Consider the following 21,847-nt stretch of genomic DNA (forward strand, 5'->3'; position numbering starts at 1 on the left):
TACTGCTTAATTTAGGCACAAATTAAACTTCAGGTTGAATCCCACAATGTAACAAATAATTCTAATTAAATCAGAAAGAATACTTTTACAAAAGACACAACTGAAACAATTTTTCTAAAGTCAAATAAACCTTTAAAAAATTCTGGCAGCATCACTGTTGTCTTGTACTAAAATGAACAAAATTAGCTTTAACTTAATTATAAGAAGTAGAGAGATACCCTTGAACTGCTTAGTTTCCCAGTCTGCTTTGTCTTAAAACTGGGATTACAACCAAACTGATAAATACCATGACTCTATTTTGATTTAGTCTGAGGTGTAAAATTTATTTTTCAAGCATAGATGCTTAGTCTTTAGACTTTTTCAACACAGTATCAACTGTATTTAATTTTCTTATTTCTTAACTTCTGCATTCCACCATCTTTCTTTTTCCAAATCTGTCAGTGCAGCGTTAATTTAGAAAAACACAGCCACCCAAACCCTGGCTTCTTGTAGATCCTAACATAAACAAGGCTGTGTACATCTATTAGTGCAGAGCAGGCTGTGTATGCAGAGTCTGGCCAGTGAGCAGTTTCTTAAGGAAGAAATATGACTCTTGGCCTTTCTTTATCCTGTCATGTGAAACTGACTACTTGAAAAAAAGAAAAACTGACCATCCCTAAGTGAAAAAATGCACGTGGCATTTAAGAAAACTTAAACTTCAAATATGAATAATTTGACAGTACCCCATATAACCTGCCATTAAATTTTCAATGTTCTTCTTTTTTAAGCATTTAACTCACAGTTATTATACAGTTGTTATATTAAATTTATTATGTTAAGATGCTTTTCACAGTAGGTTAGGCTTAAAGTAAGAGAATTTAGAACACACTTTTTCAATAGAGCATAGAAAAAAAAATTCCCATAGATAGAACTTAAAATACATTTGTGTTACATAATGATTAATAAGGTGATATATTCTTTAACCAACTAATCTTCGCACACAGAGAACATGCACACACTCAGCAATGAATTGTAAATGAACAGATTGAATTAAATTCTTAGAAATGGAATAAATATAAATGACTCTCAATGTTCCCTGCAATATAATGAAGCTGGCTTTGGTCATAGTTTACTCTTTCTCCCACGCATACACTGGAAGAGTTCTAAACCAAGAACAGCACATAAATAACACCACAATTGGCAGAATGACCCACAACTTCCTTCTGAAATCCACTCATAAATCCTGCATGCAGATTCTAGATAACAATCATGGGCAGTTTTACTTCATTTGGAGACATTTTGAGATGCTGACCCCGAACAATGATTCATAACCAGGATTTCTGGAGTTAAACTGCATCATGATGTTTACTGTACCCTTTCTTTAACTTGCCAGTAGGAATACACATATTTTTAAGGTTCTCTTTATTGGCAGTTATCTGTACTCTAGATAAAATATAAACCTTCAAGGCAATTTCAAAGTATGCTGATTAACTCTGCTATTTTCCTTTCCTATGTTTTAATAACTACTTCTATGATTTTAATATGCAAAATTCAAACAAAATGTCCCTCAGTGCAGTCCAGTCTTACAGAGAAGCTTTCCCTTCTTGCTGCTTAGTATCCCAGAGTCTGGTCATTTTTGCCAGTCACACTGGCCCACTGTGCCAGCTCACTGATTCAGCCCTGTACCAGCACCTATTCACATCTGTCCTCAATGCCGTGATGCAAAATAAACACAGTCTTTTCTCTTCTAATAATAAATGTAACAGAAGGCTCTTTCTTTGTTATAAAGGATATTGATACTTTAAGAGTGGATATGCTGAGGGTAACACTGAGTATCTTGGTGCTTCAGCAGTCTTTTGCTAAGGCTTGAAAAGCTCCTCAAGTGTTGTATTGCAAAAGACTGAAGTTTAAGTCTATAGAAAGGATATTGGAAAAAAATATCTCCAAATTAAATACAGCATACTAATAGAGAAAACTAAATGCAGACAAGCTCAGGTGATGGACCTGCTTGCAATTCTCCAATTTGCTGAATGGATTACATTTCCAAACGAGGCTGAGTTGCCATGTTACACTAACGTGTCCTGCACCTATTATTGCCCCATGTGTGCAGTCAGGAAAAAAAAATGAGGAAAAACATTCGTCAGTTGTTCAGGAAAAACTGAAAAATTTGATGACTAGGGGAGGAAAGAACTCTTTCCTCGACAGAATAAAGCCAGCTTTGCCGTATTTTTTCGAAGAAAACTAACATTGTCTAATAAAACATCAAAAAGAGTCAAAGTGTACTTTTATGCATCTGTCATGACTCTGCCTGGTCTTTAGATTTTATTACTCCTTTAAATTGAGGTTAGGGAATATTTTATGTTTTTCTGCCTTTGACTTTCAACCTTTTTGCTTGTTGTAAAACCGCAGGAAACAGAACCAGTCATACACAGTGAAGCGTGTGGGAAAATGTATGGTTTAAATTTATGTTTGAGCAGCCCATCGAGGGCAGCCTAAACAGTTCTCCAGTGGCAATTAGTTAATAAGAAAAAGTATTTGTCACAGCAATTTTAAAAGGCAGAGAAGGTGCTGTGTTTATAAACTACCTTCTATCTCATTTTTATATTTGAAAAGTGCTATTGTCTTCTCTAGGTATGGAAGGCATTTGTGAACCAAAGTGGTTTAAACAGGGGGGTACATGCCTATTTCTGAATGGTATTTTCATACTGCTTCATCCTCCAAACTGAAAATACAAATGTACTTTGGAGGTTTCTCCAGCTACTTCTTATTCCATATCTTTGTACTTCTAAATACTAGGATTATAACATCATGGTTACATTTTGATTACCAAAATTAAGATAGAATTGGTTAATCTAAGGATTTTTGTTTTGTAAGTGAAGGCAAAAAGGGGAACAACAACAACAACAACAAAAAAATCACAGCAGCACATGAAATGGTTATTTCATAGAATTCCCAGTGCATATTTTAAGAAACCACAATTCTGCCTCTTGAGAGTGTGGTCTATTAGTTAGTAAACAGTGAAAAATGCAAGCATTACACACTGGAGGATGACTTCTGTCCTATCTGGCAGCCACCTCTGTTTAGAAGACTCATCAGTGAGGCTAAAGTGATTACTCTATAAATATAACCTCTCTCTTTTTTTTAAAAATTTTTTTATTACTATTAAACAACAATTTAGTGGCTGGTTAAGTCTTATAGTTTAGATCAAGTAAGTGGAGAAAACTTGTTCATGAATTAACCAAACAAAATTTTCTTCTAACTTCAGCAATGAATTTTTAAGGTTTGAAAGTGATACTGCATGAGAAACTTTAAAAGGAAAAAATGAAGAATAGATGGAAGAAAATAATATTATGGTTTTCTTGTATCACCAGAAAAATTTAGTTATTGAAATCTCATTGCATTAAACATTTCATATTAATGCTTTTCTTGTGATTCTATAAGTAAGAATTATTAGTCCTATATTTACTAAGCACTTATGAAATGTAAAAAGAATCACTGCTTTAAAAAATGTTCTCTAGAAAACAACAGCAATAATAATAACGGTGCTTAGATTAATTTATCATGAATCTATCCACATTTACTTCACTGCCCCTTATAAAGAAAGAGTACACCAATACACCTGACTGAAATGCCACACTAGACAAAAAAGCAGAGAATGCCAAGGCAGCTTTTCTGACCTCAGCCTATAGGAGGGAACTTACTGATGACTGTGCATGCCAGCAATTAAACCCTACATCTAGAAGAGTGCAAGGCAAGTCAAAAATATGCTTGGTTTTAAGAAGTGCTGCTGTTGAGAAAAGGATTATCTTTTTTCTCACATCGAGAGTTGAATCTGTGGACAACAACAGAACAGAACAACAGAACAATAGAACCCAACAACCCAAGAGTTGGGTTTTTTTTTTTATTACTCTACCTAATATAGGATAGACATCTCAGAAATTGGCTGAACCCCCCCCCCCCCAGGAAAGAATGACTGGAAAGAAAAAGAAAATCTGTGTCTTTTCCATCTGTATCAGCTCAAATATAAAATCAATTTCCTTTGGCCAAGCTCACATCCCTTGTGTTTGCTTTCCTGAGAACTTGTATAATGAAGTTTTATTAGCCCCAATGTTCACACAGAGACCAATTTAGGCCTTCACACTAAGTAGATCAGAAGTGGTCAGGGAAATTTTATCAGGGAAAGAAGACTGATAAAATGGGGCAAAGTTGATGGTACTGGTTGAGGGCAGGGTTCCCTTAAATTCTTGGTCTAGTTCCTATTCCAAGGAACTCAGTGAGCCCTTTCGAGCCAGGGCCACTCATGAACACACATGCTGCTATTTGCATGTGAACACAGTGAGACAAAATTCTATTCTAGAACTTTCTAATAAACCTAAAAGGAGTTGTTTTTTTATTTCTAACACAACAGCTTGAACTTGAGCTGTGTGTGACCTAAAGAGAACTGAATGTTTTGCTTTTGTCTTTTTTGTCCCCTTCCCAATGTGCCTAGCTCTGCTGGTCTACTCTTGTGCTCTAGTACTACCACCTTTCCTTGGCAATGTCTGAGCACTGCAAGCATCCCCACACCTTTTCTCTGATCACTGAAAGTAATTTTAGCAAGCCACCTGACAGCTGAGTAGCCAAAACTAAGTTAGCTCAATGCTTACTTTATGGAAACAACAGATGGACATCACCAGACTGGGGGTGCCTGATATCCCCCCCAAGGATGACTGATGTTCTGAATTGAAATTTTATACCTCCTTGTTGCCACATAAATTAATTGACTTAAATTTACAAAGTTTTTAAAGACATAATCAACTCACTAGCTTTTTTTTTCATTTTTTAATTGAAGGCCATCATACCTGAACCTTTATTTGTTTTGTTCTGTTCTGCGTTTATAGAATTTTCTTTGTGGTTCCCATCCATGGATACAATAAAATTTGGGTAACCAGTATAAAGAAACTGAAATATTAAAAATGGAACTGTATTCATCATACAGGAAACTACCTTTTAGAAAACTGTCCTAGAATCACAGGAAAAATTTAATTTCTGCCTATTGTTTATATACTAGACAGTTCAATGCCAAAACTTCTCTAGATCACAATCTGAAAGTCCCTCATAGACCTAGAACTTGCTGAATTTAAATTATGTGAAAACAGACAAAAAGCACAGTTTGAATAGAATTCAAATAAGTTAAAGTTAGATGGGAGATTTATCATCATAAACAGAATAAATCTGCTGAAATGTGTCTAAGTCAAATGGGGACACAACTAAATAAAATCAACTTTTCAAAGTAAGTATCAGTTTTTGAGATTAAACTTGAAATTTACCTTGTAAGAAATATTAAATCAGATGACAAGGAAAACAATAACCTGTCAGTTTTATGATATTAATCTTGAAGAAATGTATGAAGGTCATTAAGGAAAGAAGAAGTTTGATGGCCATGCAATAATACCCCCTCAAAGAATTACATAAATGTAGCTGGTGATAAAGAACAATCCTGATCTTTGCTGACCTCTGGCTTGGCCATAGATTTGTATTTGCTACAAATACCACATGATGCATCAACATGATGTGTGCACTAAATGTATTCCTTAACAAAGGAAGAAGTAAGATACAAAAAGACTCATGTAAGAATATTAAAATTATGAAAATGATTAAATGAGTGAGAATGAGGGAAAAGCAGACCCACATTCTCATTGCTGTGAAGGAACAGTATCCTGATAATTTGAAAGGGCACTGAGGATCGAGGAAAATTAACTTTCAGGCATAACATAAATAAAACATTTGCCTCTGTGTCCTTCTACTACCTCTGATTCCAGCAAAATACTTCTCCCACAGCAATAAAGAAAATTAGGTTAAGTTTTAAAAATACAGAAGCCCTGTACTGTAGCCAAATTAAACTATTCCAAAATACCCTGTATTTGCAACTCATTTAATAGTCAGCAAGTTTGGTCACTGACATTATAATTTGCTAATAATGCTTTTCAGTATTCTTAAGCCAGCCACCCAACTTGTAGTCCAAGGATATTTATAACTCATGCTGGGATTTTTTAGGTTTGGCTTTGTGTTTTTTTAAGCAGAGAAGTGGTGACCTACTGATAATGTTCTTCCTTCACTGCTAAACAGAAGATTAGGATTTAGCTGATGGCATGGGATGTTTTCTCCTAAAGCCAGAGTAATGGAAATGCTGCAGATGTTTCAAAGCCCCACAGTAAGCATGTGTATCAGCATTACACTCCTTCCCTTTTCCCCTTCACTAGTGAAAAATGACCATGGACAGGCTCTGAGAGAAATGCCACACGCTCCTGCTGAGCTAGAACACAGCACCCTCACCCTCTGTATTTCCTAAGTGGATGAAAGAACTGGTGTGTAGGTATCAGAACTGGATTTCCAACCTCTGCTCACAGGCTCTCAGTTATGAGGAGGATGTGACCCCACCACCCTGACAAATGTCCATCCACTGCTAGCACAGAAATGTTCTTCTGGGTGGAGGGGCAGATAAATGCTGGGTGAATTTTTAGCATTTTTCTGTCAAGATTATACTTCAGTGTTTGAAATCATCAATACCTGTGGGAAAAAGGCTGTTTGATCAGATCACTGACACAGCTGTACCTGAATTTCAAGTTTCTGCTCTAAGACTGAAGGTGTATAAACAAGGATAAGTCACTCAGCTGTTGTATTTTCAGGTAGACAATGACATGAAAAGCACAGATACACTCAAGGAATATTTAAATATCAAACGATACTTCATAAAGGGTCTTGAAGGTGAAGAATTATGCAAATGCACTCACTACTATAACAAATAATCTTAGAATAAAGGAAAAGCAAGCCAGTTAGAAGTTATGGAGGGAAGAAACAGAAAAAAACCTATTAAACTTGCTTTAACCTTTTAGAGAAAAAAGGTAGTAGGATTTAGTTTTCTACTCCAAGACAGTGGACTTAATTCTAGATCCCATTTTTTTTTCCTCACTTGTGTTTTGGTTTTGGACACAACATGAGACACAACATTCTTCCTGTCAGAATCTGTAGACAGGCATCATTTTTTTAAAGGGAAAACACACCACCGTTAACACTCTAATTTGGTGTGTTCCTGATTTTGTGTGGCCCTTTCAGCACCATTTTTCAAGGAGGATTGCGAGACCTTTACTGATCTTTGAAGTAGGGTTCACATTCATGTATTTTAAATATGTACTGTTTTCTTGGTCTGATGTTTTAGTGTGTGAATAGATATGATAAACAGTCAGTCTGCACTTTTCAGCAAGCTCAACTCAGATCTGTACTATGGTGAGTGAGGGCAGAAAGGAAACCCACTGATTACAACCTAGGACAGCTGTCTCTCTGTGTACAACCACTGCTTCAATTTCCAGCTACTCTGGACTGTGAGCAAATGCCCAGGTTTTGGTAAATGCACCAAGGTCAAATGAGTTCCTTCATACACAAATCTAATTTTTCCTCACTTCCATGTGCTGATGAATCATTTTTTTCCCAAAAATGGTCTGGAAAGAGGGAAAACAAACTCGCAAAATTCCCCACTGTGGCAGAAGCACGACAAGTCCTTTAGTGACATGGACCTATTCCTCTGCTTCAGGCTTAGCACCGAGAGCAGAGAGGAGGGAAAAGCAAAACACTGCGTTCAAGAACAGACTTGTGGCATTGCTGCTGACCATCTTGCCAATTAGATAAATTGTAACCCTCTGGAGCGTGTTCTCTGGAAACCCTAAATCCCATAGAACTGCATGAGTATGTGTTCTGGCAATAGCGGTTCACATGAAATGTGTATTTTCCATGGAAATCTACCTCAGACCTGTGTTACTATCAAGGACAGCTGAGTTTGTAGCACTTGTAATGTTAACAGACTATTTTTTGATTAATAGGTTTTCATCACTGTACTATGTATTTATGATTTGCACCTTCACAATCTACTACACTTCTCAGAACATTTCTGACCAGATTGAATCTGTTTACACATTTTGACTCTTTTACATAACTGAATCTGTTTGAAGATTTTGACTGTGTTACATATATGTGTACCAGTTCATGTTGAAGGACAGAATACCAAATGTACCACTGTCTTTAATTAAATACTGCTTATAATTTTTTCCACCTAGAAAATGTATTAGTAATGCAGGTATGCATTTGGTTATGTAAATGTCTCAGAAATTTTTATGGAATGTGAAAAGACAGAGCAATTTCAGCACTGTCTAGGTATCAGAATTTTAAACAAAGGATTCTCGTTAGATTGACTCAACATTTTTCCAACTTAATAGTTTCAACTGAAATGATTTTATGTAAATCAATTTTGAGTGGAATAAAGATACTTAAAGTTATTTGATTTTTTTATACTTTTCTTTATTAGATGTGAAATATTTGAGACATAATATTTAGTTGTATAATAATGGCAAACTAGGATGATAAATTAATTTTGCTATACATGCTCCACCTATACAGAGAATGGAAATGTTAATTCCTACATTGCAAAACTCCTGAATCGCACTGGTATATTTTCCAACATGTTATAGATGATCACATTCTTGGCTATAAATTTCATAAAAAGAAATACTTACTACTGTGCACAGTCAATCAGCTGATATTCGTTTGACCTCTCAAAGCATGCCTTTACACCTTCATCATCCCAGAGCTTTTTCGCATGTTCAAAGAACTCCTGAAAATTGGAAATGCAACAAATCAGAGAACATTTCTCAATTTTTTCAATCCTCAATCTGCGCTGTTCCTTCCCCCAGCCTTCATGCTTTATGCTTTGCAAAATGATAGATTATACACTTACAGAAGAAAAGCTATAAGCATTTATTAGCAAAATTGCAATAAAATATACAAAACATATGGCTGCTGAGAGTTTCCAGCACATGATATATAATGAAGACTGTCTTCAAAATTCATGCCAGTCCATATATAAAATTTACTGTAAGTACAAAAGTTACCTAAAAGAATGTTCACTTCATTTTTAACTGAATTTATGCTTCTGTAATGGAAAGGGCATAAAAGTGACGCAAAAAGCCGCTCAGCTTATAAACATTAGCTTTCCAGAGAAAGAACCCGTCTGTAACTTTAAAAAGATTGTGCAACTTTTCTTGAAAAACACAACTTTCCACTAGTTGGTGTTTTCTCATGCAATATACTAACTTGATTGCAAGACTTTCAGAGTCTTTGCTCAACACTGCATCCTCCAAAGTGCTGCCTGGCACAATGTGCTTTTCCTAGCAGCTATCCCAGGCTAACCAATCCAGAAATGTCTGCCAGCAAGCTTAATCCAGAATTATTTGAAAGAGGAACCAAAGCTGTTCTTGGTGCCTGTGAAGCCACAGCAACACATGGGCAGAGAGGTAGGTCCAACCCTGCCTGCTGGCTCCTTTTCTCCAGCCCCAGCTCTAGAGACTCAAGGATCCAGCTTGTTTTAAAGCTGGGAGTCCATTTTATGTTTTATCATCACTGGTAAATGACACTGTAACAGAGTTTTTCCTGCTACATCATTCTAAATTCAAATGAAGGATGTTTAGATGAATTAGTATTTCCATTATTATATGGCTATTTCCTCCCTTGAACGAAATTGTTAAAGCAATATGTCAGCTCAAACACAGAAGTTGTTTTCTTAACACCTCAACACTGCTAATAAATCAGCGGAGTCCTTTGGTTAGTCAGAAATTTGTGAAACCTAACAAATTGCTTTTCCACAGTTCAATTTGGCTCTGTGTAAAATGGGTGTAATACCACTATTCACTTCATGATTCTGTCAAAATTTTGCATAAACATCTAAATTCTGAAAGTTTTCTGAAATTGCTTGCCAGTCTCTCCCCACATCTTTTCAGGATGTAAAGCATTTTGTCTTTTTTTTTCCCAATTATACCATGTACAATGTAGAGAGAGAGAAAATTCCATTCTTTAAGAAGTTTTGAAAATGTTAGAGAAAAGAAGATATTAAAGCAGAAACCTATGAGAAACCTTTGCAGAAAGTCTTGGATGAAGAGAGGAAGCAACACCATATATAGACAGATGCTTATACTGCCCTTGAAATTTATTTCATCACTTGGTGAGGACATGTTTATTTAATCTTTGTTATTTTAATTACTTATATAATTATTGTTTTAAACACCTTTTGATCCACCTTTTGAAGTGATGCTACAGCTATTATAAACTCTCTGTTCCTACAGCAGGAAAAAAGCAAAAACAAGCTGAAGAAAGGACAAGATATCAAACTAAAGTAGAAAGAGAAAGCAGACACACATAACAGAGAGATCGACTGCAAGAAAAAGAAAGAACTGGAAAAGTCAAAATGATAAATACCCGAAACCATGGAACATTCCTCAAATATGAAGCTTATGCTTGATTGATACCTGAGGCATCAGCTGAATGCCTCCCACTGCCTTGCTGGCACTTTGGCCAAAGAAAAGCATTGCCTTCTCAGTGGATGGAGTGAACTGTGGTTAAGTGTCAGGTCCTGAGGCAGAAGGAGCCAGCTCTGCATCCCCTCAGATGGGAGCAGTGTCCAACTCAGCCCTTCCTCCCACAGGAACTCGCTGCTACAGGTGTGGGGTCTGAGCACAGTGTGGCTGCCTTCCCCTCCTCCTCATCCGGGAGTGGGAATTCCCACCCACCCCAAAAACCATCTCTAAGGGGAATAAACATGTAAAAACCATTCCCATTCAGCCCCACAGAGCCTACAGGAAGGGGAAGGGATGAGGAGGAGGTGAGTGTAAAGGTATCCTTTTCTGAAGGGTGACATGGATTAAAAGATCAGCTGAAAATATAACTAATGAACTAAATAATCAAACAAATAAATAAAGTTGCACAGCTATAGTAGTTTCTCACTACTGCCTTTACATCCTCTGTATGAGCTTTATTTACTCTTAAAAATCTCTTCTGAAAAAGAGGCAATCATTTCAGCTCAGCTTCTTGAGACCCTACAAATATATTGTAAATACAGGGTTTCCATATCATATGCTTCAAACATTTCCACCTGACCATTATGTCTCAAAGCAGTCTATTTAAAATGACTTCCAGACTTCTAGTCCTAAGCAAATCATATAAAACAGAGCAAATATACTTCCCTCATTAAAATGTACCAATCTACTGCAGAGGAGTACACTTGATTGCAAATTGCCTCCCACACAGCTAGCTACTCGATCCTTCCTTCCCAGGTGACTAAAGGCTTCCAGAAAAATCCTGTTTCATTTCAAGGTGCCAAGTACCATGATCCAACTTTCACACTTGTTTTTAACCCTTCTCTTGTCTGCTCTAAGTTCCTCAGTACTTTTTCTGCTCATCTGCATAAGGCCCCCCATTGCAAGCACAGAGGAGGATTCTGCACATGGCAAACAGATCTGGATGCCAGCCCCCTCTCCATCACAGGACAACATCCACACAGCAGTTACCAGGTCAGCTTCAACCCCTGCAATCAAGCCCCTTTTGCCTGACCAGCCTTCCAACAATCACTCCCCTCCCCTCAATCCTTACAACTCATTCCTATGAATCCCAATGCTTGTTACTCCTTCCTCCTTCCTCCCACCACGGCCACGTTGTGGCCACCTCAGTGGCAAGCAGGCCCTGGTGTGGCCTTTGGGCTCTGCCTGCCCTGCGGCACCTCCCCTGGGGCTGCACTATCCTTGGGGCGGCAGCCACAGTTGGCAATTCCTGTCATGAGGAAGAGCCAGGATAATTCAGAGAACAGAGAATTCAGCTTTGCTCCAGCTGGTAAGGGGAGACGGACTAAAACATTATAAAATGTTACCTTAGGTCAGGAAAAGACAAATCAAGTGTTTAAGAGCAGGCTGTGACTGTAGTAGCTTACATTCTGAATTGGTCAAACTAAGACTTTCTTAAAGGTGTGACTCCTGGAAAGTGGCTTTTCAGTTCTTAGAAGTCACAAGCCAGGTCCTTTGAGAAACCTTGACTGGGACAGAATAAAACAGGGAGATGGTAAATCACTCTGGTAATCTGATGCACTGTGTTTGCAAGCACATGCAGCTGACTTCTATCTAATCAAAGCCACCAAAATCTACCAAAAATATTTAGCATACTGAAGAGAACCAGGAAATAATGTACTCTGCTTGAAAGCAGAAAACCATCTATGTCATGATCAAACAGAATAGTTGCTTCAACCAAACTCTTCCTTAGGGATGGAGGCATACAAAAAATTGCACCTATTAATATACATATAAAATAAAGCAATCAATATATTTTTAATTTAGTATTTAAATTGGAGTATTAAAGAAGTAAATGATAATGCTTTAGATCTCATGAGTTAGAGGTGCCATGAATTGCAGGTACTTTTTACATTGCACACATTAATTTACACCATTTATCTAAGAATTTATAGCAATTACTAGACCATACAAAACCTTGGTGTGATATTTGGATGTCATCAAAATGAAGATGTGACACACAACACCTCAAATATTTATTAATATAAAACTATTTGGAAATTTTCCACTCTTCTTGAGACAATCCAAAACCTCAAACCTGCATTCCTGAATCTCCTTCTCACTAGCAGATACATTTTGCTATAAATAATCATACATCATCCAAAAATCATGAAGAGCCAAAAGCAGGTTAAAAACACCCTGAGCTGATACTACTGATCTAAACAATAGGCTATTTTTACTGTGTTTTAAAAGGTCTTGTAAAAATATTTTTACTCACCTAATTCAGGGAAAAATTTCCTGATTCAATGTATTCCCATACATAGCATTCCAAGAAAACAATTCTGGTAACAAATGCAATGTAATACAGCTAAACCTCAGGGCACTGTTTTTCAGCTTTGTGTTACTAGAAGTTACAGCCTGGTCTAGAAATTCAATTTCCCTTATTTTGGAAATAAACTTATTTATTGATAGGTTACCTTAGAAACCTCCTTCCCTTTGTAACTCCTACAAAAAAAATTCAAGTAGCTAAGAAATGGACTTAGCTCACTTTTCAGATACCTAAATTTGGAATAAATACTATTGATGATTAAACAATTATGTATCTTCATGAACAGATCTTCATGTATTTCGGAAAAAAGAAGTTTTCATCTAACTGCTTTACAAACCACAAAAGTTCATGTTAGGTCAGGAATACAATTTTTATTCTCCTAAGATTCTTTCTGCCTTTCTTCCGGATGGAGCATACATTTAGTAGCTATCCTGATGTCACCTTCAGTCTCCAGAAAGTGGAATGTAGAAGGCTCCATCCAGAGCCTTATTTTCTACTTCTGTTAATATATTGTAAACATGGAAACAACTGCTTACATCAATGTGAAATCAAACTCCCTCAAGCCAAAATTTATGTTCTTATTCTCTTAAGCTTCAGGACTGTCAGGACTGTAAGACAATTTCTCATCTAAAACACAGATTAAACCTGTCTGATTACCTGACAACCACTTAAAGAAGTGGCAAACGTTACACATAGTTCTGCCATTGTGGGTGTGAAATGAAGTCATCACTTCTATTCTGAATTTCAGTTACTACTTCTTCTCTCACGTACTTAACCAAACAAAAAAGTAAATCACACAATGCCTTAAAAATCCCCACCTAACACCTCCCCAACTCCCAACAACAACTGCCGTGCAAGATGATCCAGAGAATTAATTTACACAGGAAGGGAGGTATGTGCCTCCCTACTGAGCAAGGTACTTGTACCTCCCAATGCATAGTGCAAGGCTTATATATATATATATATATATATATATGTATATCTATATATATATATCTATATATCTACATACAGGCAGTCCCAGTCTCCCATCTATGGAACCATGGAAACATTTTATGGAATAAAAGAGTGACAACTGATGGAAAAAATTGTAATATCAAAAGGATGACATCCAGTGGAGTCAAATGAAGGGTGTAGAGGCAAAATACCAGCAGGGCTTTCTAAATGTGGCATGTTTGACTTTGCAACTCAAACAATAACCTTCAAAACATCCTTTTCTGTACCAAATCTGAGGACAAAACAGAACTGGATCCATCAGCCTGCAGCCCAAGTCCCGAAGCATGACAGCAGACAGCAGGATGCTGTGCTGGTACAGCAGAGGACAGACAGCAACACTGTATGGGAGAGGTGACTGGGAGGAAGAACTCTAACCTAGCACTTTCATCTCCTCCCACAGAGCTGTGAGTGGTGCCCAGGGGATGATCAGAGTGACTGCATCGTGGGTGATGGGAAGCTCAGCTGAGCTCCCCCTCATGCTCCAGAAAACTTCACAGCTCCTGGGGCTGTGCTGCCGCCCTGGCACACGCCACAAATCTGATCGGGGTTTCAATATTCTGTTGGGTTTTGCAGCACAGGCCTTGTAAAGTAACAGAAGAATGGCAATTAAAAAGTTTATATTTGAGCCAAGTAAACACCTGGAATTTAATATTATGAAGCAAAAACTACTTTTGTCAATCCCCAACTCTTTTGCAAGCCTCTAGACTCTACTCACTGTAGACAGTCTCCATTTTGAGAGCCTGACTTTAAACTTGAATCCTAACCCAGCATTTAACTGAGGTGGCTGTAAACTGATGTTCCAAGAAACCCACAAGAGACAGTGAGTGACAATCTGCCCCAGTGACTCCAGTTATTACTGGTTTGCTCGTACCAAGTGTAGCAACTAATTTTCTATTAAAATTGCTCTTCATCCCCAAACATCTACTGCGTGCAAATGCAAGCTGTGTCAACAAAAAAAAAAATTAAATGGATTTAATGATTGGGTGAAGTACAAGGTAAGGCACCCAAGAGAGAAGGAAGCCTGCTCAGCTAGCTCTTCCACAAACAAGCACAGCCTCTTGATAATCAGCCTCTTGTTTACGAGTTAAAAGTGTCCCTTATGGCTCAGTCAACTCTCCTTAGTCCTTTATGAAATGTTCTGCCCAACAAGGGAGCTGTTTTGCTGTAGGTATACAAATGCAGCTGCTCAAACTCCTAATGCCTGCAATGAAGACAGGCAAACAGTTACAATGTAAAAACAAAAGCAGAATACATGACTTGAATTTCCCCAACAGCAACATTGTCAAAACCTTCATTAGCACCAAAGCAATAGCACAAGAAACACTGCAATGACGATGTAGGGAGAGGTGGCCAACTGGCACACAAGGACCACGCTCTACAGTAGGGTTCAGATGTTTCTAAAGAACCAGCACTTACAGTAGATTAATTATACAGAAACCTTTAGGAAAAGTACAACCTCCACCCCCTGCAAAGTATTTTCTGTTGTAATTTGTGGGTGTGCAATAATCAATGCAATTACTCTGCTAGTTAGTGACTCATTCTGATAGGCACAGCAGCAGTTTGGCCTCTAACCCTCCTCCAAAACCTAACTTCAGATCTGTCTAAGAGAATTACAGAATAATACATCCAGATCTACCTCTATTCATTTTCATTTGACTTATTTTGCCTTTTTAAGGCCAGATGCAACAGTCTTCAAGAATGATCAATCTGCACTAAGCATAACCTGAGCTCATTAGAGCTGAACATGGGAGAAAGGGAAATACCGCCTTCACAAAACACAACTTGTGTTGGGGCATCTCATATTCCAAAACCCCAAAACTAGTATATTATTAACTCCTAGGAGAATCTTATCTGACTTGCAAGTATAAGGAAAGAAGCTGGGCCAACAAACAGCATTTATAAATGTATAAAAGCACATAGCCACCACATGCCCCTGTGTAACACCACTAGACAAAATGCATCAGTTGTGGAGCTCGCTGACAGTGTTCACAAACCACGAGTGTGACCAGAATATAAAGATATATTCTACATCCCTTTCTTGAACTATTTCTGTGACTTCACTTTTAAGCTCTTACTCTACACTAAATTTCCAAGAAGTGTGTGCAGTTGAGGGATCAGCCTGATCGCCCTAGCAGTTCTATTTCTGCCTGCTGGAAACATGTTCCATCTGCCATCCTATTTTACAGAAATCAACAAGTTCAACTTTCATAGATCACAAAACTCATCTGCAAGGTCTGAGAAATATATTAATACGTGCCTCAAACTTCTATCTGTCAAGCCCTAAAAAAAAGATCCAAAAGGTCTTTAGATCATACTAGCAAAAATAATAACATGATTTTGTGCTTTTGTAATATTTTGAGGCCAGCACTGTGGTTTAGATAGGCTTTGCAAATAAGAATACATTATAAGTCAGAGAACAGTTCCACATTTTTTCCTTCACTATCTGTTAAATAGTGGAACTTTTTTTCTGAGCTAGATAACAAAGCTTTTATCATACTAAAACCAAAAACCTCTGATTCAGTCTTCTAGTTTCCATTTTAACTGTGTACTTCAAGTTTCAGTCTGTTCAAATCCTTGAACATTGCTGCCTACCTGCTATTTTAAGGGGCCACCAAGCTCTCAACTAAGAAAAGGAGGAGAGATAATTTAAGCAAATTACTTAGTGTATATAGTGCCTAAAAATGTGTTGAGGATGGAAAGCTCACACCCATTCTTTTCCTTGAAATCATGGTGGCTTTGGAGAGTCAGGACCTCTCCCTGAATGTACATAAAAGCTCTTAATTAAAAAGGAAACAACCACTTCTCAAAATATTTGTGAAAGTAATTAAAGGTGCATTACACAATCCTACAACATTGCTGTCCCTTGTATTTCTGAAGTACATGTGGAAAGAAAAATATAGGAACTGTTAAAATTCCCCCAAGCAGAATTTTTTTGTGGACAACAGATGATAACAAAGCATGAAATTAATCTGTAAGTGCTGAACAAGATGTAAAAAGAATGAAAAATATGTAATGACTTGACAAAAATTTGGAGCAGGTGATTTATCCCTGTTATCAAAATGCTGCTTACACAGTTGTCTTTTGTAGAGCACTGAGCCTTGAAACTGGAAAAATTACTGAAAATCACATAATCTGTATGTCACCTGTACTGGGAGAGGTTTGCTTGTTGTTTATTTATTGAAAGCAATAATGGCACCATGCAAGTGTACAGATTCTGTATGCAAAAATTTGTTTCCTAAACTGAGTAGGTAAGACTAAACAGAACAGAGTTCATGTGGAATAAAGGATGGCAAATCAGCCCACAGCACTTTTGTTACTGCTTCTGGTTCTGCAATCATTGAACTCCTGGGCCTTTGCAGTGGTGAACACCACATTCAATTTTAAGTCAATATAACATCCAGTCAGTGAGTATGTACAACTCACTCTGCAATCCTTGATGAAGGGAATGTAATGGAATTGAGAAGTGCTGCTGCTAGATGTTTATTATAAAATAGTAAACTTGAGGCATTTCATGGCAGGAAATATTACCGAGATTTTTATTTTCAAAACATTGGCCAAAACCAATAACTTACATGCTGTAACATGTCAAAATTGGATCTGAATCCTCCTGATCATAAATCTCAAGTAGCCTTGTATTAGATCACATTTTGTATTAGCTGTATAGTAAGGTAATTTTCTATTCCATGCCACAATATATTTGGGCACAAATCATTACAAAAAATTGGAGACCCTCCAGTGGATTGTTATTTCACTGAGCAGTGAAAATCATGAAGTTAATTCTCACCCGCTGCTTTGAAGAGATAACTCTAAATGTAGATTAAATGTAACCTTGTCACCTTTTGACACTGAGAACCTGACCCCCATGCGAGCTGCTCCTGCATGCTTTCAGCCCCTCCTACAAGTCTGCCTCTGTTGTCATTACTCAGAGGGTGAGGACTCCCCCAAAGAAGTCAAACCAGTGGAGTACAACGCTGAGGGGAGGCAGCTCTTCCCTGCTCCCAGGCAGTTCTCCTGCCCTGCCCATAGGGAACCCCTGCTGCTTCTGTAAATACAGTTTCAGAGTGAAGACAAGCGTCCAGCGAGCTGTACAAACACAGGACTGCAGCCTGTGATTCTTCAGAGTACAAAAAGTTTCTGCTACTCCCAGCTTCAACTGTTTTCCTTAAACCAGTTTTGAAGGTCATACATCAAGGAACTATTTCATGCTCTAATATGCACTTTATTATTTGTAAGTGATTTCCTACCAGACAAGTGGTTTGCAAGGACAAGGAACTCTCATTTCCTTTTATAGATTTGATTCGGAAATAAATGCTGGCAACATCACGTGACAAATGGGCAGCATCTACAACTTGAGCAACTCTCATAATTGGATCAGAAGTAATGGAAAAGCCAGTCCGCTGCTGCCAGATCTATTTAGTGTCCTGTTCCACTGCCCAAGTTTTATCTAAATTCTGCAGCATTATCTCTCTTCTTTTGACACTTCTTCCTGTGCTTATCCATGTGCAAAACCACGCTATCTTACTCATTCTTAAATATTTATAATAGTACGAAAAGGCAATACAAGTCTTTATTATATCTCTATGGCTAAACTGAATTGAGTTTCAGGAAACTTTTTCCTCTAATTAACAACCACAAGTATAGATATGAGTAAGGATTTCCTATGAAAAGAAAAAACTTTATTGTCTTTTCTATCTGATAGCTGTTGCCTTTTAGAACTGTTCTGGGAAATGACTGGATACAACTGCATGAACTAGTAATTTTGACTATCTGAAAGTAATATATTTTAAAGCAACCCCATAGTTTGAAGATGTGCTTACAACATTTATGGATGCAAAATCACTCTACCTTATTATTCAGTAAGATTAAGGCACCTTAATAAAGCTCTGAGAAGTAATAAAAGTAAATGCAAGTAAATCTTGGCTGCAATTTATATAACTTTCAACATTCTTCTAATGCCAATTCGCACAAATCTACTGCTGAAATCAGCCTTTTCAGACTAATTTAGAAGAAATTTAGCTAGCAACTTCAGAAAAGTAAACTTTTTAATTCCTACTATTTGGTTCCCAATTCCCATTCTGAAGAGTACATAATTTTCAAGAAGTATGATAACAATATCCTATTATGTATAACATGGAAAAAAGGTGTATAGAGTAACAAATGAAATAGTTAAGGCATCAGAAGCTAAGTATTTTTTGTTAGCCCATAAATATTTTTACCACTCAGAAGCTGCTTAGAAGTCAACAGAAATGTATATCCATAGGCATAATAATCTATGTTTTTACAAACATAGATGACTAGAGACAATGTACAACTTGTGGATGGGAAATTCTGTTGGAATTTCAGAGCTGAAAGTCACTAAAGGGGCCCAACTGTTTGGCATGTAGATGTTTCCAGGGTACCTAAAAAAATACTTTATAGAGCTTAAGATAGCTTCTTCCCTTTCTTCCCAGTCTTTTATTTATTGCTTGCTGCAGGATTATTTCTCACTTCAAATGTAATCTAACATAAAAGCTGCTGATCAATATTGTAAACAGATGATTAGTGTCTTGTGACTGCCAAAGAACTGCTAATGAATCTCAACAAATGATGCTGGAACAGGGACGTGAGGTAAAATAATTGAATTGAGGGAGATAATAAAACTAGATAATTCCTCCAGTTTAAAAGGCAAATATTGCCAGAACTCCTTAAAGAGAAAGAAATTATTTACACTTGTCTCAGAAATGGTAGGAAATCCATTTCTTTGTATTAATTAAAATCAAACTCCCACCAACTACAGCACTGCCTACCTGAAGTAAAATACAGAACCTTAGAGTCTGAGGTCATTGATACTGGACCCTTCCAACCTGCTGCACCTCCTCTCCCTTCTCTTTCCTTCAGGTACTACTTTGCTAAAGAGCCTGCCAGAGCCACCACAGGGCCATCAGCAACCTCTCTGCAAGATGAGTGGTTGCACATGAACAAAAAGGACCTGCCTGATGTTGCACCTGGTGAACAAATTTAATTCAGCTGGATCTGGAGAGAAAACCTGACAGAAATAAATAACTTCTTCTAGCAGTGACCACTGTGAATTTCTAGGGAAACTCCATTCCAGAGACATTCAGCCTCTTCAGAGCTCTTGCCTCCTGTGAATGACTGAAAGAGATGGCTGGGCAACAAAAGCATACAGGCTATTCCCAACTCTCAAAGTATCTCCTTGAAGAATGCCAGGAACAGGTGCATTGTAGACAATAGCCTTTAAGCAACCGTAGATTTTTGAGAACTGAAGGTAGTTCATCACCAATAGTTATTTTAATTAAACAAACAAACACATTCTAGACAAGCTCCTCTTCCTCTCTACCTGTCCACTGATCCATTGTTTATTAGTCCATAGCTTTTTCAATTTTTCAACTTAAAATACACTAGCAAGGGAAAGAGCCTTTGTCATTAATTTGATCAAAGACTTTTGGCAGTTAAACCAGAAAACATATGTAAACACCAGAAATTAAATTCTTGATCAGTTGTAGCAAGTCCAAACCCTAACACTGCGAAATAATCCAATATCTACATTCAGAGCAAACAGTAAACATTTAAATACGCAATGGAAAAGCTGTCTATTTCTGGGAAAAAAAGGCACTGACTTGGAGAACTCAAGACTCCAAACAGTACTTTGATCTGTCACACTTGGTGTATGACACATTTGGTTAAACATAAATGCCTTCTTCATATGGAGCTGTGTTTCTTTATTTTGAGCTGTGGCTTTCTTATCTACCTTTTAAAGACTGAGGTTTATTTTTAATGCAATAAAATTTAATTAAACAAACATTTGATATACATTTTTAATCTATTAATACAGATAAGTTCATGACAGATTCAGCATGTAAGATGAGGAAATCCGTGTAAGAGCTTTGCTTTTCAGGATTTGCCTTCTACAGAACCATACTCTGAAATTGTGTTTATGCTACAATTAAAAAGGCAACTAAATAATAAACCCTTTTGCCTATTATACTTTTGCAAGTGTAATAATTTTTCACAAAGATTTCTTTAAATGAAACGGTAATAAAATGTGGATAAAGAGCAGAGTAATCTTCACAAGAGAATAGTGATCTACAAACCAAAGTTTTGTGATTTTTTTATTGAAAACTAAAGGACACTCACATCCCCTATATAAGGTATGGTTTTTTGTTGCTCAGAATCAAAAAATGTAAGTTAGCTCTCTAACACATACATTGACTTCTAGAGACCATATTAAAACATGAAAATAAGCAAGTATTTTTATTCATTGGCTCTTCAATGCACTGCATTTGTACAATTTCTACTTTTTACTGTTTCCCCACACAGCTGAGTATTTAGCACTGTCCTTGGGTGTCGGATGTTTCCCACACAAAATGACTGCACTGAGCACATGTAGGCTGCAGCAAATCTCAGCAAGGTTAGAGGATATTTTGCTTTTGCACCCCCAGGCACTTGGTGCAATGGGACCCTGATGTTGATTTGAACCTTTAAAGTACATAAACTACTGTGCACAGCTCCAGTGGCCATCAGCATCTTCAGACATCCCAGATGGGGCAAGGCTTTAACCTGTCCTTTGCTCCTGGTGAATAGGCTGGCAGAACTGTACTCTCAACACAGCCTAAGCAGGCTGCTGCTCCCTTGAACAATTAATAAAAACATAGAGAAAATGCTGGCTTCATAAAACAGCATTTTAGTACAACAGCAGTTGCACTTCTCTTGATGGTGACTGTTGTGGACAACTAGGAATACCTTTTTTCTACATTTTTAGTAGAAACAAGATGGCAAACACACTGCCCCAGCTGATTAACAATAGCTACAGGATCCATAGAGCTATACCACACAAGAAGATGAAATGTAGGTCTGCAAGCAAATCTTAAAATAGCATAAATAAACATAGTCCAATTGCCAGTAATTGATCCATGATCATCTTGTTTATGATACACTTTTAAATCACAAGTCAGTGCTAATAGCCCCTTGATGCACAATTATTATCTGGTTCATTACTACATATACTTCTAATGGTATGAGCTAGTAAACTGCAAGATATTTATTATCAAGAGAATACTGAAAAGTCATTTTCCCTTTAGAAGCAAACAATGAGATAAACATATCTGCTTCTACTGGAGTAAACTGGCTAGCAGGATTCAAGAGACATTTCAGGTTTTTGGTAAAGCAACAGGTAAAGAAACAGCAA

At 37.2% G+C, this 21,847-nt stretch overlaps 1 protein-coding gene across 2 annotated transcripts in view; it reads right to left on the reverse strand.

The window, feature by feature from the left end:
* The window catches only part of GNAL (G protein subunit alpha L), a 179,865-nt gene that overhangs the window by 45,364 nt on the left and 112,654 nt on the right, over positions 1-21,847 (reverse strand). For both annotated transcript variants that reach the window (XM_066561501.1, XM_066561509.1), the window contains exon 5: positions 8,526-8,623. In XM_066561501.1, coding sequence (XP_066417598.1) covers positions 8,526-8,623 — 98 coding nt within the window. The remainder of the gene's footprint in view (positions 1-8,525; positions 8,624-21,847) is intronic.

The sequence above is a fragment of the Molothrus aeneus genome, chromosome 1, assembly GCF_037042795.1.
Source record: "Molothrus aeneus isolate 106 chromosome 1, BPBGC_Maene_1.0, whole genome shotgun sequence".
Taxonomy (NCBI): Eukaryota; Metazoa; Chordata; class Aves; order Passeriformes; family Icteridae; genus Molothrus; species Molothrus aeneus.